This window comes from Clavelina lepadiformis, chromosome 1 (assembly GCF_947623445.1).
Source record: "Clavelina lepadiformis chromosome 1, kaClaLepa1.1, whole genome shotgun sequence".
In the NCBI taxonomy this organism is placed as follows: domain Eukaryota; kingdom Metazoa; phylum Chordata; class Ascidiacea; order Aplousobranchia; family Clavelinidae; genus Clavelina; species Clavelina lepadiformis.
In genome coordinates this window covers 5790203-5814630 of record NC_135240.1, presented here as the reverse complement: position 1 = coordinate 5814630, position 24428 = coordinate 5790203, and the positions used below count along the sequence as shown (strand labels likewise).

General features: G+C 38.9%; 2 protein-coding genes across 2 annotated transcripts; one reads left to right on the top strand and one right to left on the bottom strand.

Moving 5' to 3' along the window:
• Positions 1 to 1803: 1803 nt before the first annotated feature.
• LOC143468518 (A disintegrin and metalloproteinase with thrombospondin motifs gon-1-like) lies at positions 1804 to 12433 on the bottom strand. The gene is made up of 16 exons (XM_076965794.1): positions 10672 to 12433; positions 8569 to 8724; positions 7829 to 7963; positions 7512 to 7664; positions 6568 to 6715; positions 6339 to 6488; positions 5647 to 6195; positions 5291 to 5487; positions 4702 to 5218; positions 4373 to 4569; positions 3629 to 4254; positions 3390 to 3534; positions 2982 to 3138; positions 2616 to 2763; positions 2312 to 2471; positions 1804 to 2167 (listed from the first exon to the last, which is right to left on the bottom strand). The coding sequence occupies exons 1-16, from the start codon at positions 10727 to 10729 to the stop codon at positions 1920 to 1922; spliced, it is 3744 nt and encodes a 1247-aa protein (XP_076821909.1). The 5' UTR covers positions 10730 to 12433; the 3' UTR covers positions 1804 to 1919.
• Positions 12434 to 15699: 3266 nt separating this feature from the next.
• LOC143460950 (putative protein phosphatase 2C T23F11.1) lies at positions 15700 to 24417 on the top strand. The gene is made up of 6 exons (XM_076958650.1): positions 15700 to 19315; positions 19658 to 19807; positions 20120 to 20259; positions 21384 to 21609; positions 22035 to 22180; positions 22909 to 24417. Exons 1-6 carry the CDS (start codon positions 18667 to 18669, stop codon positions 23125 to 23127), a joined length of 1530 nt encoding a protein of 509 aa, XP_076814765.1. The 5' UTR covers positions 15700 to 18666; the 3' UTR covers positions 23128 to 24417.
• Positions 24418 to 24428: the final 11 nt, after the last annotated feature.

Genomic DNA, 24428 nt, shown 5'->3' with positions numbered 1-24428 from the left:
TTTCACCCTTCATCATAATCGCCATAACTGTCATATAACTTCATCATAACTGTTGTTATCAATATGAACTATAAAGGTATCGGGATCACGTCAATTGACCGTGAACAAATTAACCGGCGACAATTGGTCGTGATCAACTGACCGGCAAAAAATTGGCCGGCGATCAAATTAACCCGGCAACAAATTGGCCGGCGATCAAATTAACCGGCGACAATTGGTCTTCATCAACTGATCGGCAACAAATTGGCCGGCGATCAAATGTGTAGTAGTGTAGTGTCATATGTGTTTTGCAGCGAGGTTCTTTTAATGTATTACTCGTATTTCCGGAAGTCTTTTTGTTTATTTAAATAAATGTTTCAATTTGTATTGAAATAAAAATAAATTTTGTTAAAAAAAGGAAATAATTACAAACAAATATTTACTTTACATATCATATACTACCATCAACTTAAACACAATAATTCAGCACTTGCACGGTCAATTTACCTCCCGGTCAATTTTCATTCCGGTCAGTTGGTTCTAGGTCTAGGTCAATTTACGTCACGGTCAGTTTGTTCCCGGTTAGTTTGTTCGCGGTCAATTTCCCACGGTTAATTGTCGTGGAACCAAAGGTATCTAAGATTTGAATACCACCTTATACATGTAAACGCAGGGGTGTGTATCCGCACTGCACACTGCGATATGAGGGAATTATGATTAAATATTTTTTTGAAGCTTTCCAGAGATTTCTATTCAGGATTTACCAAAGAAAAAATGTTAAGCGGGAAACAATCAAAAAAGCATTCCGAGCCTAATAGCTGACGTATTCTCAAGTTTTGTTTGGAAAAAGGGTTCCACGACATATGGCCGCGGGAAAGTGGCCGCGAACAAACTCACCGGGGTCAACTGAACGTGACGTAAATTGACCGCAGACAAACTGACTGTGACATAAACTGGCCGGCGATCAAATTAACCGTCGATAAATTGGCCGGCGATCAAATTAACCGACGACAAATTGGCCGTCAAAAGGTCAAAATTCTAATTCACTATCTAGTCACTATCCAGTATGTGTATTGCAGTCAAGGTTGCCACTCGTAGAGTTTTTTGGCCCCTTGTACGGTGACCCATATTCATAGATTTCTTATTGTTACATACATTTTCCCAGTCTAGACGAGTTGTTTGATGAGATTATGAAACAATGCGTTGTAGCCTATCTCATGTTGTAACAATGGACTTATTGCAATAACCATCGTTGAAGATTTTGCAAACCGTGACATATTAGATTTTCTCAGAGGCATCGCCCACAACCTACAATTTGCGCAATAAACTTCCTTGTTTGTCAAATAACAGCTTGTGTAAATTTTAGTGCCCATATTATGTAGTGTCATATGTGTTTTGCAGTGAACGTCTTTTAATGTTGTTACTCGTATTTCTTGTATTTCCGGAAATATTTCTGTTTATTTCAATAAACGTTTCAATGTGTATTGAAATAAAAAACAATTTTGTTAAAAACAAAGGAAATAGTTACAAACAAATATTTACTTTACATATCATATACTACCGAGTTTAAAATTTTGACCTTTTGACGGCCAATTTGTCGCCGGTTAATTTGATCGCCGGCCAATTTATCGACGGTTAATTTGATCGCCGGCCAGTTTATGTCACAGTCAGTTTGTCTGCGGTCAATTTACGTCACGTTCAGTTGACCCCGGTGAGTTTGTTCGCGGCCACTTTCCCGCGGCCATATGTCGTGCTCCCTGGAAAAAGATTTAACTTTAACTGTTTCTTTTTTATTTAATACAGAAAAATGTTAATGCAAGAAAATAACAACATTATAAATTTATTGGTTCGTATAGGTAAAAAGTAAACTAAAACGCATGAAACAAATCCTTTAGAAAACATATAAGCAACGATAAAAAGGGCTTCCGACAACAAATCTTTTAAAGCACCCCAGCACTCCGAAGTGCTGCCCGAATTCTATCCGCAGGGCTTCCGTTCCCGTTTTCCCAAATCGACCCGATATAAGTTGGGCAATCTTCCTGTCCGGAGCACGCCAAAGTGCGGAGCATATTTTCATATCCTCTTTTTGCTGCCTCCGTCGTCAGCTTCGACAGCGGAGTTATTCCGGCTGCAATCACCGTCGTTCCAGACTGCTTCAGTTGTTGTGAAAGAGCCGAGAGAAGAAGCGCTGGAAAAATGATGTTCAATAATTTTTTTAATATTTGTCCATGGCATTTGGTCTTTTAATGCCTTTGGATCTCATGAAGCCTTAACTTCAACGTAAAACTCGGTTATTTTGTTTTCTGACTTCAAAGTATTAATTGGAACTCACGACTTGGACGAGAAAACGTCGGAACCCGACTTAAGAGCGCCACCAAGACGTTTGGAACGTTCTGTCGATCTCCTCTAGATGGCGTCAACACCTTGTCCATCGAACAACGCAAGGCCCAGTCGAGGTAGAAGCCACCACAGATGTAGGGAAGAGGATCGACCTGTGAGGAAGAGATAACCCGCATCAACCGATCTGTGTAACTGCCAATGGAAAAGGTGTTTAAAAGATTCAGGTTTTTATGGAAATGCGCTTCTTAACGAGCTGGGTCGAGTCGGTGATTATTTATGAATCAACACGCTCCTACATAGGTTTCCGAAAAGCTCTGGTGGGGTTCGCTTAGGTTCTTCGACACGTACAAGTTCCTCGCTGTATTGATGCTGCACGCTCTGCTGAACAGCTGTATGCTGACGTGGGACTTGTCGTCTTCCACCGAGCGCCATTCCGCGACAAATCTGATGTAAAAATGCGCACAAACTGCTACCAAAGCCGCGGACATTAGCTCAATGTTTCTATCGAAACGCTTTTTATCTATAACAACCATTATATATTTCCAGGCTTTTACAGGTTTTTATAGTTACAAGTACTACAGTAACTTGTTAATTTGGTGAGGCCGTTTAACACCATTTGTATTTCTCTGCCTAACACTATACCTTTAGTTTTAAAAACTTACTCATCCATGAAAGATTTCATCCTTGCGTAGACAGGCGTGTTCTCCTTGTTGATGAATAGTGACGTCACAGGCGTTGAGAAGTTGTTTCTTCTTAACGCACGGCAATCATCGACGTAATCTGACGAGTCGACTAGGAACAGAAAATCAACGTTTTTGTCTGAAAAATAAACGGGTAGATGATTGAGATGCCGACTTAACAGCTTTAGAAATCTCATTTAGTTTGTTAGAAACTGCAAGTAGTGTTGGTAATTTTAGAAGATGTTGTAATGTATCCTGTAGTTCTACTTCTACTTTATACAATCGCGCAAGGTAGCTGCACTCTATGGACCACTGTAAAGCACTCGGAAAATATCGCGTAATAAAAGTATGCCTACTTCTCACAGAGCAATACAAAACTAGTCCTCCTACCGCATGGTTGTAAATTGCAGGTTTCTATTCTTCTGGAGCATTCTGGTGGACCGAGTCGCATATTTCTACGGCAACGTCTTTCCCTTGTGCTTACTCCTTCACCGCATACACCGACGCAAGAGGTGGTGGCCCATGAGGTCCAATCCTGTTCATTCATATTGTTTAATCTTAAGCACACGTTTATGATTAAACAATAAGACCAAAAATGCTAAAAATATGTTGTGTTATGCTCCACTTACATTGCAGAGGTCAGTATTACATAGATCGATGTCGCGTTCAGTTTCTTGGCATTGCAATGGAAGCACGCAGTCGCGCGATCGCGTTCTCTGCCCTATTTCACAAGATTGAGAACACGAAGACCAACTGCCCCATGCTCCCCAGACAAGAAGCGGAATTGACGCGTTGGTTGTTGTCGGTGTCTCCGTGATCACCGTTGTGGTTTCTTCACACGGAAAACTACAAACTTCTGTTTCAATACCAGGCTGACAAGTTGGTGGTTGTATGCAATCGCGGAATCGACGTCTGACACCATTCCCGCAGAAAGTTGAACATGGGGTCCATTCCTCCCATTTACCCCAAACAGAAGTACCAAAGCTTGTCGTTGCTTCTGTTGCCGGCGTTGGCGCTTCTGTCTCCAATGTCGTTGCTTCTGTCGCCAGTGTCGTTGCTTCTGTCGCCAGTGTCGTTGCTTCTGTCGTCGACGTTGACGCTTCTGTTGCCAGTGTCGTTGCTTCTGTGGCCGGCGTCGGTGCTTCTGTCGTCGGCGTTGGTGTAATTATTTCAGTTGTTGGTTCTGCGGTTTGGCTGGGAGCACATGTCGTTGGATTCAAGCAAGGCGTTAACACATCATAGCATTCAGGTGAGCCTGACATTAAAAAGATTTATATTTTATACTTGCACTAAGCATATTGACAAACAGAAAAATATGCTCTATAATTAATTAGAGACTTTAGCGAGATTATAGAGGTAGTAGCGTCATATACCCATATTTTGTGATGGGTTACTGCAACTTCTCTTTCTCTCTTGCACGCCAAATCTTTCATCCGGTTCAAGGCAACTTCCAATGCATTCAGAGGGCGCCCACTCCGTCCAAGAATCGCACAAATCTGTGTTACAGGCCCGCCGTTCAATGGTGCTGTTACCATCGCAAGCATCGTCGCTATCCGCTATAAAACCGCTTCTGTAAAACATTAAAAGGTCCACTGAAGAATCGTGGCATCACCAAAAGATGGACTGAGCCACAACTTATCTTCTGCAATTCGTAGCCTATATAAGTAAATGTATATAACTATACATTAGTAACCTATCTTACTCATCAAGGCACATAAGAACCCGGACGGACACTCCTGGTCCACAAGTGCGGGAGCAGCTGGACCATTGTCCCCAGCTAAAACTAGCGGTTCTTGGTGTAGAAAGTAAGCTTGTTTGTGTCTCTGTTGACGATGCTGTGCTTGCTGTTGTCGTGGCAGTCGAAGGTGAATTTGCTGTAGTTGGGGCGGAAGTGGAAGTGATACTTGTAGTTGGTTCTTCCGTTGTCGTTGTGCTTGCTACTAAGGTAGTTTCTACACAAGGGAAAGCATTGCACCTTTCTATCTGAGTGCCTGTTGGACAAGTTCTTGGCGGTACGCAGGTTCGCGTGCGATTCCTGAAACCGCTGCCACAAGGACGTGAACACCGAGTCCATTCGCCCCACTCAGTAAATGTTAGAGCAGCAGTAGCTGGTCTGGTGGGAGCGTCTGTTGTTGTTGTTGTTGTTGTTGCTGTGACTGTACCGGTACACGCGGTGATGTTTTGGCAGTTAGTTATCACATCATGGCAACGACGCGAACCTAAAATCGATATATTTTCACATCTTGCAATTGCTCAGGCCTGATAGAGCTGACAAAGTTTGACCTTCTCACCTAAAGCTTGCGCGTTACTGTTGCAAATCCTTCTTCTAGATCTCACGCCGAATCTTTCATTTGGATCAACGCAATTTCCTCTGCATTCTGACGTCACCCACTGCGACCAAGCTTCGCACAAGTTTGTGTTGCAAGGTCGTCGTTGGATGGCGCTAGTAACTCGGCAAGCCTGGGCATTATCCGTTCTGGTTCCGTTCCTATTACATCGTATGAAATGTGAATCAATGTATTTCTGTGATGACAACATGCATGGAGCCGCTATAGTGCAGTGGCTGCCTGTATAACAGGTTTATCCTCCCAGGTTATTGTATAAGTTATCTAAGAGCAAGTGAGAAATATATCTTCAACCAACTTACGCGTCATGGCAAATGCGAATCCGAAGTGAACGTCCGGGTCCGCAGGAACGTGAACAATCTGACCATTCTCCCCAACTGACTGTGCCAGTTCTTGGTGTAGGGGGTGCAGTTGTTGATCCCGGGACCTCCACGTTTCTTGTGGTGGTTGTAGTTGGTGTTGTGGAGGTGGCCGGCGGTTGTGGTGATGTTGTCGATGCTATGCCAGCACTTGTCTGTACTTCAAATCTTTCCGCTTCGGTGCACGGAATCGATAAGCATGTTTGCGAGATTCTTGAACAGGCTTCGAATTCCGCTTCTTCGCGTCGATTCGCCGGTCGTTCAGCCCTTCCTCGGGCGCACTGTCGTCTGGAGACGGTTACCGACAATTCACCAGGATTGACGCAGGTTCGGGAACATTCAAGAAAGCCTGACCACGCGGTCCACGTCGGACACATGTGACGGAAGCACTGTTGCGTTTCACTTATCTCAGCACGAATCTGTGCGTTATTTCGTGCGCTGGTGCAACGAGCAACATTGACGGACACTCCGAAGTGCACGCAGGCGCGGTATCTGTCATACATCACCAGCATATAAGTACGTCTGACAAAGAAAACTTTAGAATTCACCGCTATTCAATAATTAGCTAGTTAACAAGATTGAGCAGCCTCCAAGTGCGATATGACAGTGTTAAAAAACCGTAGGATTGGTTGTACCTGGTACGGACACCGGGGGCGCAGGCTCCATTAGAGCAAGCGGTCCATGCGAGCCATGCCGACCAGTAGGGATTGCAACCGCTGGAGTGCGCACACGTTCGGCTCGATTGAGTGCACCTTCTGTCGATGGCACCTCGACCAATGCAATCTCTGAAATTGTAAATCAATTTTAGTACTTTGGATTTATCTTTGAATAAATGAGCAACTATTGTTGAAATGAAGCCCATGCCTTGAAATCCGAATCTGCCCGGCTCTAGAGCAAGGTGCGTTGCAAATTCCTTCCTCTGTCCAATTTCCCCATTCTTGGCACAGGCCGCTGTTACACGTTTCCGTTTCTCTTCCCTCTCCGGCGCAATTCTCCGGCGTTACCTGACCGGCTGTGAAGGAAAGCGTAGGAGTAACAATTTGCCATGCTATTAAAATTTTTAAACAAGTTCCTACTGTAGAGCACAAACGGAAGACAATACACAGAGAAAAGCATCTTTTACGAAGTAACTTAATATAACGTCTGCAAATTCGGCACCGATTACAATTTCTGCCTAAGTAAGCGTCCCAAGTGGAACAAACGGTCCCTTGTTCCAGATTTGGTGTTCTTGTGATGCTTGTGCCTTTGAGCAAGCCATTTTAGACAGCTGCTGCTTTTTAGAAAAAGTCAAATGCATCGTTTAATGCAGCAGTTACGCAGATAAGCTCCGTAATAACATGAGCAGAATTGTAACGAGGAAATGTTTTTTGAGTCAAGTCAACTTTAACAATGGCTCGAGTCAAATCAATGTCCGTCACCTTTTTAGGTTTATGACGTGACAATACCCATTGCGTTAACTGAGTTACCACTTGTCAAGACTATCTCAAATATTGTCTTTTTACTTTTTATTTGATACTTTATTTCACAATCGTGTACTTTATTATGAAAAAAAGACATCTTTTTTACCTAAAGCACATATTTTGTGCTGTAACCTTTACTATATGCGCGATTCGAGTCTCAAATCGAGCCATTTCGGACAACTGATTCCAGTCATTACAAAATTAAACCTTGGCTCATTGTGAACTATTATTTCTTGTTTGTTTAATTGACGTGATGGTCTACTTAGATTTAGAAAGCTGATTGCTGCATTTTAGCCCTGTCCCATACCTTAAGAGATGAATGTTCGTTAGCCGGGAAATGGTGCTTACCTTGAGTTACGCATACTCTTGTTCTGAAGCGGGTTCCGCTAGAACAGGAATTTGAGCAAACTGACCAGAAAGTCCATCTACTCCAGGAAGATTCCAGATTCACAGCGGGTCTTGTAGTAGTTGTAAGCAAAGGTAAAGTACTGGATGGCAAGTCTGGAATTAAATAAAAATCCAGAAACGGTTTGTCACAAAAAAAAAATCCAAATTTCCTTATGAGAGTACTTTTGTTTTTAACTTCGAGAACTTTGCGTTAACAGCGGCAAAAAGTTGCCATCAGTCATTGCAATCTAGCAACAGGTACTTCGTCTTAACCATACCTTGTCGTCGGTAGCAATTTGGTCGACCGCGGTAACTGAAGCAGCACCCTTGTCTCAAGCAGGCGAACTGAAGCCAGTTTCCGCAAGACTCACGCTGGCTTGGCTCGACGGCACAGGTGTACGTTGGACAGAGACCTTTTAGTTAATGCAAAAATATTAACAGTTGTTCCAGCGTAAAATCTCAAAATCTCAAAACTCAAAGTCGTCTTAAGCCGATCAAATTGTCAGATCTGGTTGAGTACTTGACCAAGTCATAATCGTAAACAATGCGGTTTTATGACATATTAAACCCATGATAGATGAAATAATGAAATTTATTTTTACGCATAAACATTGACCAAGCTTCAAATGTTGAAGACAATCAAGCTGTTATCGTTATAAGACAACAATAGCTACTTTAGCTCTCGCATTGATAGTTAATTAGAAGCTTAAATAACTTTAGTCTCATCTACACTCATTTGCTGCAAAAAATGGGTTAGAACTTCTATTAATCTGGCCTTTAGTTTTTAAGTTCCGATGTAAATTTCATAGCATAGATTGTTCACAGAGTTTCTTAATTTATCGAGATAGTAACTTGATTAAAACCAAAATTCATTGTGTTAAAACCGAATTAACCGCTACTAAATGCGCGATCAACAAACGAAAATGTTTCCCAACTTACTGACAAGACCAGTAATAAATGTTTTCAGCTTTTGGAAAAGAGACCTCTGCAGTTTCTTATAAAATAACTGAGTAGATACCTGTTCGCTGGTAGCAAGGAGAAACGCGAAAGAAAATGGAAAAATAGTTTCTTGAATCCCAACAGCATCCCTGAGCCCGGCAAGCTTGTTCACCGGTCACGCTTGTTGCCCGAGCGCATGGTCGTCTTCCGTATGGTGTGACGTTGCAATCACAATCTAAAGAGAAACAATACACGCGACATGATCTTAAGCTTCATCATAAACGTAACCTAAAAACAGCACCAGATCGAAAATGTAAACTAATTTAGACCTTTTAATATGACGTTGTAATGATATAAAATGACGCATGTGATGTTGTTCCATTTCTAATTTAGTTATTTGAAAAACACATTAATTATATCAAAAGTGAATATTTCACCGTAAGTAGGTCACGCATTGCGTTGTGAACGATATGTAGATAAGTTAAGAAAGAAAAGGTATACAAATGGTTTTTATAGTTAATTAAAGTTTGATTCGAGTCAAATTTAGGTTAGAAGTTAATTCAAGGTTAGGCTATAAATTTCAAATTCCGTTCAAACTCTTTAGAAAAAAACGTGAAAAATAGTTTTGAGCATAAATTTTGTCCGGTGAAATAGCGACCGATACGTTTTAAGGTATTTGTATGAATCTTGTTTGAAATGTGCTTTAAAAGAGTAAACCTTTTCCAAAGACCGAACTGCCGCTGTTCTGTGGTCTTAATCTAAACAACTTTTCAATGTTACGACATAAGCTACAACTTTTTAGAATGACGGTAGCATTGTTGTAAAACATGTTCTAAAGTCTAGAATTAGATAGTAATTAGATGTTGTCTTAAGTAGTTGTTAGCACAATTCCACTTGAAGCTTTTAGAAAACAAAAGGACCGGTTTCAAAATGTCGCTTGTCGTTGTTGGCTTCTTAAAATACAGGACTGATAGCTTTTTGATTTACGTGCAATTATGACATCATAAAAGACGATTTAAAAGACTTTCAAAATGCCATGACCATGACTCACTAAAGTTTGAATTTGACGAATGGTTGAAATTGAAAATCAACAGTCAAAGTAACTTGACATATTTGAAAATATTTCAAGTGTTCAAATCGTAAAAAGCAAGGCTAATTAAAGCAACAGGTGTTTTAGTTAACATTTACAGCAAGTTGATTTACGATAAAGCGAAACTATGTTGAAAAGCGTTCAAATTGGCCTGTTTAGTGTTTTTCACAACAAATTCTCTTTCTTACTGATAAAGTGAGTTTGAAATAGCGGAAAGCACTGTTTATGAAAATAATTTATAAAATTGGGTAAATACAAATACTTAAAAGTGATCATAACAGCCAAATCTCGCTAAAAATTTAAAAGAATTTTGTACTAGGCATCTTAATCATACTTTATACATTGACAAAATTCTTTTATCTCGATGCGCTGTGAACATAGATAATAATTTCCGTAAAAAGTCAAAATAACTGGCAAAACGTGAAGAAAAAATAATCGTGATTTTTACCCAGACTTCCTAAATATACGACAATTACGATAAAGTAGTTCGCGGCTTTGCACCGACTAATTTTTGGCCTCGAGCAAAATTATCAAAACGTAATTGAAACACGTGCTGGCAATCCGATATGAAAAGTATGATGTTTTAAAATCAGAAACACAACCACAAATCTTTTGAAGAAAAAATTTATTGTAACTTATAATAAGGGAATTATGCAAAATATGCAGTCTAAGTTTCTTAAAAGAAATGGGTTAGACCGTTAGTGTCATTCGCTTAAGTTGACTATTTTTATCAGTTGTTCTCCAGCCAACTATGGCGTTGTTTTGGGTAAAACATTTCTTCGACCTACTAAAATAGTTGCTGCATCTCTCGACCTTTTAAAGTTTGAAAGTTCTTGAACAAACGATGAAAGAAATTGTCGCCTATCTCTGAATTAATTATCTTAGGCTAATAAAAATAGGATTCCAGATTGCATACGGTATTTCAAGCCATAAGGCTTACAAAACCAAAATTTGTCTGTAAATTCCTCAAAGCAGCGTTGATACGCTGCCTAGTATCAAATAGTTTTCTATGATCTGATAAATGTTTAAGCTAACAAAAAACAAGTGTTTGAACAAAGTTTACGTTTTAAATATTCAACAATAATTTTTCACCTTGTTGTGTAGTTCCGAGCCCAAAGCACAAAGCAATAACAAAAATTGATTTCAACATCGCCTGATTTTCTTTTGTTTTGTGTAATCCCAGTTTCAGGCTGCTGGTAAAGTATCGCTAATACAGAATCCTACAAACGACAGCCCAACCTTGATAACTACCGGGCCCCTGTGACCTACAAGATCCTCGCAGACTCACCGCGATAAAATGTTTCTTGGGCCGCTGTCTCTGACAAACATCAGAATCGATGATTTTTCAGAAGATTGCGGGACACGCGCCGACGCCCGTTGTGCTATTATGACGTAAGAAATTGTCAGCTCGTAGCGAAGACTCACCTTGCGCAGGTGATGAATAACGGAAGATAAAAAAACGCCCATATCATATAATCGACTTTAAAATGTATCCAGATGGATTATTTAGACTTTTTATTGTGAATTTCATCGGTAACGCCCAGATCAATTCTCACTTTTCGTGCGTCATAAGTTTGTTTCTTTTAAAAACAATTATTAATGAGTAATATGAAGTGTTTCACGACGCCCATTATAACGTTAATGGAATTCAAATTTTCTTGTAAATATTGCAGTTAGAGTTTTAATGTTGCTGTGTAGTTTAAAACTATAGACATGTTTTCATTTGCAGGAAGTTCAATTGCACTTTTTAATTGTAAACTGCAACCATTATCTTAATTATTTATGGACATTTCTGTCAAAGCAAATGGTTATTTTCACAACACTTCCATATCTACACTGGTGGTACTTGCTAACGGTAATTCATCGCGTTTATCAATTTACCTTTCGCCTCGGGTGATTTTGTTAATGTCAATGATTTTGTTAATGTTCCGCTAAAATGTTCACACTTGGCTAAGTGGGTATACAAAAAAAATGGATTTGTTACACATACATCATGGTGTATATCCGTCTATCATTAGGCCTATACATGCTATCAATTTGTATCAAATACACAAATACACAAGCAAATACACTTGCGGGTTTGATCACTTAACGCACACACACCATCGTAAGTATGCTAAAGCCTAGCAAATGGTAGTGTAGCGGCTACACTACCATTTGGAACGGTGGTCCTTAACCTTTCTTGGAAGAGATCTAAATTTTAAATATTAGAAAAGCCTAGACCTAAGCGTTTAGAGTCCATACTCTAAACTAGACCAACTATTTCAAACTGCCTATAAGGATGGTGTGGACGCCTTGAGAGACCCAATGATCTTTTGCAAAGCTCTAACAATCTAGATTCTAGAACAAGGTAAAGCTTTCAAACAGCCAAACATGACTAAATATCCATATTGTCAGTTATAAATGTAAATGAATTAAATATGACAAATCGGTAAAAAAGCTTGCGGAGCCCCAGCTGGGCGTCTCACGAGGGTTCCGCCGACGCACCACAGCTTTGTGAAACGCTGCTCTAGAGCAGGGGCGGACAACTTCTTCGGTCGGCGGGCTTGATATGAGAAAATGAAGTACTTGGCGGACCGGATTCCTGAATCGATACATTAATCGTGTATTTATCTACCTACGCAAGGAATAAGTCGTATTTAATGTAAACTTTAACCCTATTTACACTGGATGTGGCTTCTCCTGCACACAGTCACAGCAAAACGTGGCGTACAGTTGCATTGTTTACTGTAGAAACTTGAATTTTGGTGAATTTTCCTAAAAAATGTTCAGCTATCTCTCCATGTTTGTTTTATCATGTAAGACCGGAAACTGTCTGCGGGCCGGGTCCGGCCCGCGGGCCGTATGTTGCCCGCCCCTGCTCTAGAGCCTATTGACCTACTCTAGTCTAAATCACCCATTTTACCGTATTGCATCTGAAACAATGAACCATATTATTTACAATTTTAAATGTGATATTGCATGGTTTAATCTCTACCTAAACCTACATAAAAATAGTAAGTTATGATATTAACCTACTCGTTATATTTTAACAGGTTTAGTGCAAAAGTCTGGTAATTCAGTTTTGAAACGCCGTAAACCTGAAATTTTGTAACGTCTAGTCCAGTGATGATAAACAAGCCTTGCTGTGCCAAACTAATCTATAACTTTCCCCCCAAGGAAACTATTCCCATGCGTTTTACCCTCCTTGTTTGCAGCCAGTTGTTTCGTAGCCACCTTCGTCCCCCGACAAGTCTGTTTTGACCAGCAGCAGTTAGGCTTGCTAAAGTATAACTTATGTTTCGCAACGACCAGTCAAGCCAAATGAAAAATAAAACTGCTTAACGTATCTAAGATCTGATACGTGTTGGATGTGGTGCCGGACTGATTTAATTAACAGTGAGCGACGTAACTTGGACAATTTAAACCAATCTGGCTGCTTGAAGGGTTATTCACGCGCGCTTAAATGATGAGAATCGTCTCTGGCATACTAAGCAAAATCAGAAGACTGGTAACCGACGTTGCCTGCATGAGTGTAGCCAAAGTAATCTGTCTTCTGCTTTTTCAGTGCGTAACGCACACAATCAAGCCACATTCCAATTACGTCATTAATTACCGCGCATAAGCATCTGAACAATATAAAACAAAATAACAGACAGGTGGCGGAGAACAACAAACTGTACTTGTATTTCGATTATGTAACCTCTGGTTATTAGGACTGGAAAATGTAAATAAACGGTCCTTTATTACATAATAACAATGCAGAACGATTTTGCGTTAGGGCCCTAGCAAGCTCTTGCAGCGTTTATAAATATTTGCTGCTATAATTATTTACACTTTACGAAAAAATTTTTGTGCCGATCACTATAGTTTTAGATATAGGCCTAGTATGAATGCCACCTGGCATAATAATCATCAAATACAAGCCACAACTGGTGAAAAGTTTTGTTTCTATGACTATAGTTTTAGGTTTACGGCAACAGCAGTGGCGGATTAAGGCTGACTGGGTTGCAGCCGGGCGCCCCAGATTGCGTTGAAAAAACAGTAAATTACTTATAACAACAGAATGTGCCAGTTTGGAAAAGATTCGGATTCGTAAACAGGTTTTGAAATTTGCGCAAATCCGAATCTACTCACTTTCAACTTAGCACAACAACTGATGACAAGCAAACGAACAATGCATATACCCGTAACTTGTTAAATATAACACGTTGTTGCTGAATAAAAGAAATCTGTCTACTGCTTATACAAAAGCAGTAAAAAAAATTTCAGCCTTTCGACTGTCTATATGAGCGGTCAATTAGATTGATTTAGGGTTACTGGATTAGACCTAGATGTATAATATCATTAATCAAAATAATGTCTTGAGGTGAATAAGTTTTTTATGGCACTTGCACACGAAAAGCATTTAGCAACTTTTGGTGTCATCAAATACGTTATCAATGATCGTTAAAATTTAAGCATAACGCAAAAATAGATCACTTAGTACCGTATAAGTATTACTGATATACCAACTGATTTTACCAAAGAGGCCCCTGACTCAATTTTAGTCATGGGGCCCGCCCAGTCTTAATTCAACGCAGGGCTACAGACTACCATTTACAGTTTAAATCACCGGTAGGTTATAATGGCACTTTTTTTTATAATTAACAGCTGTGTTTATGTCAACCCTAAAAATTTCAATTAAAGTACTTATTTGAGATGTTGGCGTAAGTGAGCAGCATTTGATTTCTATAATGCGTCATAAATGCGGGGGAAAGAAGGAGGCCATGGTTTCGGTTTCCAGGCATGGCGACGGTTTTGGTATTTGCTGTTGTAGAGTAGCCTAGAGCCATAGAACTATAGGATGGTTTTTCATTAATATTAATCTTTAACTTGCTCAATTGATATTTTTTATTTTAGACTGTGAAACTAGGCTATACCATATGCAGCTGACTCCGCTAGGCTACTTGTTTTGAAGTTGGCTCTGTCAGTCAGTATAGCCTCGCGGATTCATCGTACTGGTTCGAGCGCTGGCCTCCCAACAATTGTGGCTTGTGTTCCGTGTTTTATACCCGTTGGCGCCATACCATTTTTATGCCGTTGGGCAAGGCATTAACGACACTTGCTCCTGTTCCGTGGACTAAGTGCCAAGTTCGGGCAATACAATAGCCCATAAAAATCAAAAAAAAGATAAAGAATGTGTGGCAAACTCAGTAACCAGGGCTCGAACGATGAGAAATTATCAAAGTCGTGCAAAGGCTTCCCTTAGTCCGAGGATAAAGATTATCATACCAATTAGGCTATCACAAGTTTTTTCTTTTGATTTCATGGCAGGTTGTGGTTAGCAACCTAGTAATGGTTTATAACCTAGCATAGCTCATAAATTAACTGACAACAAGTTATAGCGACCTACGGAACTAAGATTTTAGTATCCGGCAACCGCTAAAATTCGCACCGAAAAATCATAGTGACAGAATGACAGCAAAACTTCCAACAGGTCCTAGCCCGGCTCGTGGTCCCATCTGGAAAGGACACCAGTTTTCGACAAGAACCATTTTTGTGTGCAAAGACACCATTTTTTGGTGTGATGGCGTGTACTGAAGCCTTAGTTTTTTGCTTAGGCGATTTATTATAAATTGGTATTCAAAACACCAGTTTTTCATTGTCTGTTTAGGCTATTTGATATAAATAGGCGTGAAGACAGGAAAATAAAAAAGTCTGTACCCCTAACTGGAAAGTTTGCTTTCAGTGCGCCCGATAAATGTGCCAATAGGGTCTGGTAGCAAGTGTACGTAAAATATGCTGCTGATAGAAGCCTAAGAAAAACAAGTGATATCATACTCATATAAGAACACAATTTCTATCGTCACATACAGAATTTTATCCTGCATAAGATAGGCCTACTTTTAAACTGCATCGTTTTGCCAATAATTTAATTTTACAAGTAATTCTAACATTTTTGCAGTGGACTCAGTTTTTCTTCGAATGAAGTCAGACATTTTTTTATTAATAAATTTAGTCTTATTCTGCAAAATATTTCTTTAAGCATTACCTGAAAATGCCAGGTAAACTTAAAAATTTTGTCTAGTGCAGAAGTGCACAACCAAACAACGCCACAATTTGAGTAGCTGGGGTGTAATATACAAGAGCAGACCTGCTCAAAAATATATTTTATTTAAATATATTTAAATAATTCCTCGAGAATAATTTATTTTTCTGTTTTTTCGATCAGAATTATTTATTTTTCATTCTTTTCTTTCAGAATTATTTATTCGGCTAGCTTCAAAATAATTCATTTTACTTAAGTTACGGTATTAAGTTAATTTAAGTTAACCATGTCATCAAAACGACTCAATGTCATCAATGTCAATGTCATCAAAACGACTCACTCCTTCTAACTTTGAGTCGCAATTGTTTCTACATGCAAACAAACAACTGTGGGGAGTCAGTGAGGTCAACAAGATAATGAATGTAGTTGGTAATGACGACGATGAATAAATCATGTTGTAGAAAATAATTTGTTTAGTGAAGAATAATTTATTGTCAAACACTGAACGAATTATTTATTCTTTGAAAGCTTCGATGTAAATTATTTATTTCAATAAAAGCTTCAATGGAAATAATCTATTTCGAGAAAAGAAAAAGTGGAATAAATATAAATATTATTTTGAGCACCCCTGATACAAGAGGATCCTGTCGTCGTCAGGTGGTTGTGCACTTCTACGCAAGACCCAGCACATTATTTCAGTCATGCAGTGTTTAAAGACTCGGTCTCTGATGTGTAGCGTTTAATGTGAAAAGGAGCTGTATGCTGAGAAGTTTCCGGTTATTTTGAACAAACTAAACAAAAAAGCTGCGTCTACGCTAAATATTGTTTGGAAATAATTAAGAATCAGCGGTACGACGGTGATGCAAGCTGACTAGCCAAGCATGCTTTCTCTGCCTGTTTCTGTGCAACAAATATTTATTCTAAGTAGAAAAAATTGTTGTCACGTCATGTGCATATTGTCTCAATTATTTCCCAGTACAAATGTAGATAACAGTGGGAAGGTAAATGTTCTTGTTCAATATTTTATTTTAATAAGTCCGATTTAAATTGGTATGATATCATATAAATATTTTTTCAAACTTATCGTATTCCGTAATTTTTTTCTTCCTAGACATCGAGCAGGCTAATGTAATGTGCTATCGATAACATTGCATTTTTCCGTAGTAGATCTCTTTCGTATACTGGCTCCGTAACATAATTCATACCCAAACAGATAAAATTGGTTAAAAAAGAAACTTAAAGAAAAGGCCCTCTGCGAGTATTTAAAGAAAGATATAGGAGGAATTAATGCGCAAGTGTGCATAAAGAGATTTCTCCAAGTTGTTTCTTTCGTGAGATATTACAGTAGTTGCGTTGGACATTGAAATTTCATTTTAGGCTTGAAAATCAGTTTTTTTTCTGAGTTCACGGGTGAGTTTGGTGCTGTGGACCCTGTAAAGTTTTGTACGTAAAAAATTGGATTTGAAATGCAGTTAGAAGAAGAATTGTGCTTACCATCTGTGAAACTCCATTAAATTGGACCAAAAATTATAATTGAAATGACGATTTTTTTGGTAAAATTTGCGCACTGGCTGCCCAAACCTAAATGCAAATCCAAAATTTGCACCACGCCAATATAGTACTTAGGCTATATTTATATAGAAAATAGAGCAAAATGGCAGCTCTGTTCCAGAAAATTGGTCAGAGCTGAAAGTTTGGCGTAAACGTTGATAAATCTTGAATGTGCCACCTTTCTCTCCACTAAGGTCTGATGGTATGTGGTCGCGGCGCAAGTTTTTGCTCATTTATTTGACACATTGAAAGCAAAATTTCCAACAGAGTTCAGTGCTCATATATAAAAGCAAGCAACTGGTAGACTGAGGCTGCAGATCCTGAATATCGATATCATTGAGCCACCAAAGTTTCAGCATTTGTACGCTTCATTTCTAGACAACCAGATAACTACAGCATTTACAAAAAAGAGTAATCCTGACATAATGTTAACCCTTAGTGGAAAGTGTGGTACCTTCACGCATGAGGTTTATCGCTTGTATCATCATTCCAATTTATAATAAATAAACAAAGAATTGAGGCATCAGTTCATGCCATCAAGCCAAAATTTGTATCTTTTCACGCACGATTTTTTTTATCAGAAACTGCCGCAAAAATGCACTTGCACACAACATTTCTTTTAACTTTTCACGATAAACAGCAATTTTGTGTGCTCATGCACGAGCCAGTTTACTTAAATGTTGGCCAATGCATAAATTATACATGGTTTAGGTTATTACAATCTCTAAATAAAAGTTTGTTGGTATAATATATTGTGAAAATGAGAATTTTATTCTTCAACGTACATAATGTGCAGCCGGTGTGTATGTTGTGCATACATTGAGGTTTCCAATTAATCTAACCTAAGCTCTGCTTAACAAAAAGGGAGTGGCTGGGTTTGTAGCTATGCACTGCGATAGTGACAGGGAGTTACATTGTATATATATCAGCAAAAGGTATGGTAACAGCTCAGTCATATTATGAGTTTCTATGAGACACACATAGTGCAGATATTAGGTCCTATTTAATGATAAGCATGGAGTATGATATACCGATTTTCATATTTGGATTAAAAATGTGTTTGTGCTGTCAGTTTTGTATGTTTGTTGACATTGTTATTTCTATGTAAATTGGCTTAAGCACAGAACCTAAATAATGAATTTTTTATTGTTAAATCTGTTTGCTGGTGTGAGAAGTAAAAACTTTCTTTGCTGTTCAAGGCTTGAGCGTCTTGATTGTGTTGTTTAGAGTTGGCACTTTGTGTTTAGTTGTTGTAGAGGTTTTTTGTATTCATTCAGCTGTGACCTGCTGGGTAAACCGTTGTTTTCTTACACACAAGATTCATTTAAATCAGTTTATAGATGCCACATATCGGCTTGTGGTAAAGCTGTATTGTGTTTGTTCGAAATGGTGAACCAATAAAGTCGTTTGTGTGTAACATATGTAGTTTTTATTGTTTGTGCACAACTCCTGTGCCATGGGGGGTAACAAAAGAATGTTGATATTGAAATCATTTTGTGTTTGTACCCACAATGACTTAGTGTGTTATGATGCCACCTAACACTATGCATGTTAAACACAGCTCTGGAGTAAATCGTAGAAGGAATGATCCTAAACGTACTGTTAATGAAATTTCAAGTGATTCAATACCAGACAGATATCAAGCCGAAAGTTCTAGAAGAGGGGAAGTACCCACTTTTTTAAAAACAACTGGCATTTCATCCTTAAGAGGAGACTTAGAAGCAAAATCCCTTGACTTCAACCTACCACCAAAATATTATCTTGGGTATTCGAGTCTACCTCATCGTAATATAAACTTTGCACCCGAAGAGCTTCTGAGAGAAAGAATTCACAAACTTTCAGGCATCACAGCAGCCAGGGCAGAACTGCACAAACAACGGCCATTTAGAAAGTACGAGGAAAAGACCGTGCTACAGAGGAAAAAAGCACCAGAGGCTTCTATTGAATCTGATAAACCAGTTGTGGTTAATTCATTGAATTCCAAGGCTGGGCAAAGTATCAGGACATACTTTTTTAACAGCTTGCAAATAAAGCTCCGGTTCATCACCACACTTCGCGGCGTTCACTTAAAGATGGGTCAGACACTTTCCGAGCCGATCACGAAGAAGGAATCATGTAGTGATGAAAACCATAGTCTCAAAGTTGGAGCATCCTGTATGCAGGGCTGGAGAATAAGTAAGTTGTTGCTTAACTAAGTGCAAATATATATAATTTTGCAATAAAAATAAATGAATTGAATATATATATGCAATGGAACCTAATTCACTCGAAGTTAAAAGAATTTATTAAATAACTTATATAATCCATCCGTTGAGTTATGCAAAGTTGGTAAAATGTTAGTTACCATATTACCAGGCCAGGACTAGTTAAATTAAGTTAACCACTGAAACATAACTAGTTAACAAAGTAATTATATACGTTTACCTTTTTGGTAATTTTGTAACTTGGGCCTACTAGTTAACATTGATTAATTATTTGCAATTCACAACTTCAATTGTTTCTCATTGTTTGCGGCAGATATGGAAGACGAACACGTCCAAAAGTTGTGTTTGAATGAGGAGAAAGATACACATTTCTTTGCTGTTTTTGATGGACACGGAGGTCAAGCTGCTGCCCAGTGTGCTGCTAAGCAATTAGACTCTGCAATTGTGAACAACAGTGCCTACAGTAAGCTTTTGCAAATCATTTGCTTAAACATAAACTATTGAGAATTTGAGATTATTTGTGTTGGTATATATATTATGAGAGAATTGCCTTTGTACAATAAACACTGTTTGGTCTTGTTCATACTAATTATTTCTGACATGCCATGGATATCAGTAGGTATACGTATGTATTTTTATTTATGTAACGTATTTACACACTTTCTATCTGGGACATGGTTAGCTTAAAAGACGTTTGCGGTATTCCGACAACAGTTTCAGTTTATGATTTATGATAAGCTTTATGCAAGCTCAACATATCCTGCTTGTATCGCAGGACGGAACGATTACGTTGCGGCGTTCAAGGGCGGTTTTCTCGCTGTTGATGATTCAATGAACAAGGAGTCACTCGGGAAAGATGATTCCTCTGGATGCACGGCCGTGGCTGTCTTAATCAAAGGGAACAAAATGTTTTGTGTAAGTTTTTCTGACCATTTTTTTTTAATGTTATTGTAAGATCCCTGTCCTGCAGCTATTGCAGGAACTTGTTGTTGTGCAACTTGCACAAAGTTTAAGGAGGTTTGTGACAATGTAATTAAAAAGGTAATGTGACTACTGACTACCAACCGACCCACATTCCATCACTTTGACTGATTCCCAGTGCTTTGGTCTTACTGTGATTGTTAACTAGCAGACAGCACTGAGAGGAGGCATTCACTTGGGCTTTGTAAAGGCAGTGAGACAATGGCACGCCACCACCAGAGCCGTATTAGGTTTTCCTCTTTACAATAGAGATATTTACAATCAACAGAAGCAAGGTCTGAGTATATAAGATCCCTCTCTGCCTTGTGTAATTACATAAGATATCTCCGTGGATAATGGCTGACTATCTATGGTCTATGTCTATGACTCTATGGTGTACATATAATTAATTATTTTTCTTTGAAAATAACATTTGCAATCTTCATTTGACGAAACATAATCGGTGTGTTAGCATCTGATTAATAGCTTTGTGTCTAAAGTTTTCTGTGAAATCGTCGTTTTATGGTCTCTAAATTACATCTACAGCTATATTTTTTGAAATCCTGCTACTCTGATTATCTCACTGCATAATGCAGCTGAAGTTGCTCATTTTAATGGACAATGTTTTTAACTTTTTCATTATCCATGCAAAAGGTTGATAATTAAAATGCAAACTGTGTTTGTAGTTGATGGCATGCTTACGGCTGTTTCAGTTTCAGCACCTTCTCAATGAATTATTGATGAAAAATTAGATTTAAACTTTGTTTAATCCACATGATTAAGATGAGACGGGGCATCTAGATGAAGCTTTGGTAGTCGAGTTTCTATATAGAACGTGTAGTTAAGTTTACATTTACAGATAATTTTGATATTAATCTATTACTGCTTTGATCTGACTCTACAATAGCAGCAACTAAGCCAATAAGCTATTATTTTGGATCATGCATTGAAAGTCCTTTCGTCAGTAGTCTTGTGCCGTTTGTTGACTGAATGCTCCCAACAGATGCAAACTAAATTGCTTATAGTTTGTGCTATGGTTGTGTGTCGTAGTGTAAATAATAAATATGCTTTATCACCAGGCAAACGTTGGAGATTCCAGAGCAGTTGCAAGTATTCGGGGACACGCTCAACTTCTTTCGTTCGATCATAAACCTCAGCATGAACGAGAGTTGAAGAGAATTACGGCAGCTGGCGGTTTCGTTGAGTTCAACCGAGTCAATGGCAATTTGGCTCTTTCAAGAGCACTCGGGGATTTTGTCTTTAAGAAGAACGATCACCGGTCGCCAGAGGAACAGATTGTTACAGGTAATAAAGACCATTTTTATGTGATGATGTTCAAACGATTCTGAGTCAGATGGATTGTAAAGAAACTGGTCATTTTTTATGATTCTGTCACAAAAGCGTTATCGCTTCATCATGTTTGCTTAAGATGTTTGCGATTGTAAATCATTACCGAATAATGGCTTTATTAAGTTTGCTTTTGTCAACATTGAAACAAAGGTTGTTTAAATATTGATGCTATTTCCTGTAAAATTTGCCTCTTCCATGAATAATCAATTGTCACGTATCCTTTTTGCTTTATCTTGTCTTCTAAATAGTTAAACAAGGGTGATTTTGTTCAACGTGTGTTGTTTTGATCAAACTTAAAGATTTCATCATGAGCATGAACTCTCGCAACAAACGATAAAGACCCACAACATTGTAGTTTAGTGTTTTATCTTCATTTGCAGCTGATCCCGATGTTATTGTAAAAGAAATCACCAAAGACCACGAGTTTATCGTCATAGCGTGTGATGGGATTTGGGATGTTCTCAGCAACCAGGATGTTGTGGAATTTGTTCGGGAACGCCTTGGTCAGAAAATGGAGCCAGAGACCGTAAGTGTCTCAATGCACAGCGAGTCTTATGGTGATATTAACAATACAGCTACTGGATTGGGTTTTAAGAACGTGGTCACAATGACTCAGCAGTTGTGTATGTATTTATTTCATGGCCAAGCCAGGTTGTGTCTCGGCTATGTTGTGTGATTGTTAATGGTATATTAACAAGATATTTGTTTATCCTTGTGAAAACCTAGACTACAGGATTCCTCTGTGTAACATGAAACAGAAAGCTTTCTCTGCTATAAACTTATTCAAATAGAATAAATAAACTTTGGATAGTAAACAGTCAACCAGTTAGAGTAAACAAAACAGTCTAACAAACATAGTGGTATAAACCTCAACACGACCCCAACCACACTGCAACTGGTCTAATGATGAGGTCACCTTTAATTAGCAAAATCACTGAGGTATGACAAACAATAAATGATGTCATCAAAAGTCAATGAACTATGACCAGAGCAACCCCAGGTAAGAGGCGATCAGGTAAGGGTACAACAAGGTACAAACACAAACAGATAAGGGAACACAAAGCAGCCTAACAAAGTAGTATCACTTCGGGCTGAAAAATAAATCTTCCCGTGACATGGATGATTGCTTGAGGCGCAATAGCTGAGCTTATTTGACTTGATTTTCTGATGCATAAACTTTAATTTTTTTTTGTTGATGGTCATGGTGAACTGGAAACGTAATAGAGAATGATGACTGAAATGTTTCCTTCGTAGATTTGCGAACAACTCATGGATCGATGCCTTGCCACCGAGTGTGCAGTTGGTGGCGTTGGATGCGACAACATGACCGTAATCATCATCGCGCTGAAGCAAAATGGATCGTTCGACGAACTGTGCAAGAAGTGCTCTCAACCAAAGCGAGATCCCATCCCGCCTTCTTGCTTGCTCTCGTCTTATCCTGATTATGTGAAGGGTGGAATCAGCTGCCTATAAGATAAGATCATCTGATTTTGTGACCAACAAAACACAATTTTTTATTTTGTAAAAGCTCAGACTCTAATTAAGACCTTTCCTATGCTTGCCGGTATATTTGGATGTTGCAAGATATATTGGTCTTTCGTGTTGCGAAAGACTTTTCAACGGTTTACATTAAAACATTGCTTGCTATACCGGCCAGTCTGAATATATTTATGATAGCTGCAGTGAAGTTATTGTAAAGTTAACCTTTTTATTTCCCTGTATTTATACTACGTAATGCGAACGGTGATATTGATTTGTGGAAAAACAACATGTCCGTTGTGTAACCTAGTGTCCTGGTAACTCCTGGTGTCGGCATGCTGCGTGACGTACTTCACATTTCACTGTATACTCATCTGGGCACTCGCTATGACGTCACCTGCTCTGTATTTTGTGCATGCTGGGGTAGAAAGTTCATTCTTTTTTAAGTTTTGCGTGCGCAGTGGCGATTTTCTTTCGTTTATGTAATTGCGTTCATATCTCGCTAATTCACGCATTGAGTGTGCGCCGCGTTTCATACTGTGCACTTTATAAGGTGTGTATGTGACCCCGTAGATGGATTTCTGCTTCAATCCTTGCCCTGCAGTCGTTTCGTTTTCATCTAGCCTTGGAATCTCACTACTAGTTGTGACCATAAATGCTTTCACTAAAGCACTGTGACCCAATGTACAGCCTTTTAAGTCAAACCGTTCCCAGTGCGACACCGTCTGATGCCGCTTTGGCTGCCTTTGTTATCTCCACAACGTTGCCTCAATGAAAAGGTTTTTTCATAAAATTTCTGTCAATATTTATGCTACGTCAAAGGTGTCTTCGCGGTGCATAGAATGGTACTTCTGGAATTTAGCCATAATATTTTGCTTACTATGACTACCAGTGCTCCTACCGAAACAATTTCCCCTAAAAAGTGCACTTTCCTGTCGTGCTGTGAATAACACGCCCCTGTACTCCGCTTTCATCACAGTGCTAACATGAGTCAATGATACGGGGGTTTCCCTGCATCTAATGACCTCAAAAGTTGAAGGTGGTTACCCTTCTGTCCCAGTATTGTAATGTGTGCTTGCACTTAGTCCAAAACCTTGAATGTCTGTCTTATACGATTTTCTTCGGACGTCATGTCAAAGGTAATGGTGCATTGAGAAAGTATCGCAGTGTATTTGGAGTGACGTAACAATGACTATTATTACCGAACTAACGTGGCTTCACTGTGCATTAGTTAGCCTGGCATCAAAGAAAAGTGAATAAAGTTAATGCAGATCCGTCATGCGATGTTTGTTTCT

Coding starts and splice junctions, on each gene's coding strand:
- LOC143468518 (XM_076965794.1), bottom strand. CDS start 10,729: ATGTTGAAATCAATTTTTGTTATTGCTTTGTGCTTTGGGCTCGGAACT. Junction 4,570..4,701: donor GTTCTTATGTGCCTTGATGA/GTAAGATAGGTT, acceptor AATGTTTTACAG/AAGCGGTTTTATAGCGGATA. Junction 2,168..2,311: donor GACGTTTTCTCGTCCAAGTC/GTGAGTTCCAAT, acceptor TCATTTTTCCAG/CGCTTCTTCTCTCGGCTCTT.
- LOC143460950 (XM_076958650.1), top strand. CDS start 18,667: ATGATGCCACCTAACACTATGCATGTTAAACACAGCTCTGGAGTAAAT. Junction 19,808..20,119: donor TGTGAACAACAGTGCCTACA/GTAAGCTTTTGC, acceptor CTTGTATCGCAG/GACGGAACGATTACGTTGCG. Junction 20,260..21,383: donor AAGGGAACAAAATGTTTTGT/GTAAGTTTTTCT, acceptor CTTTATCACCAG/GCAAACGTTGGAGATTCCAG.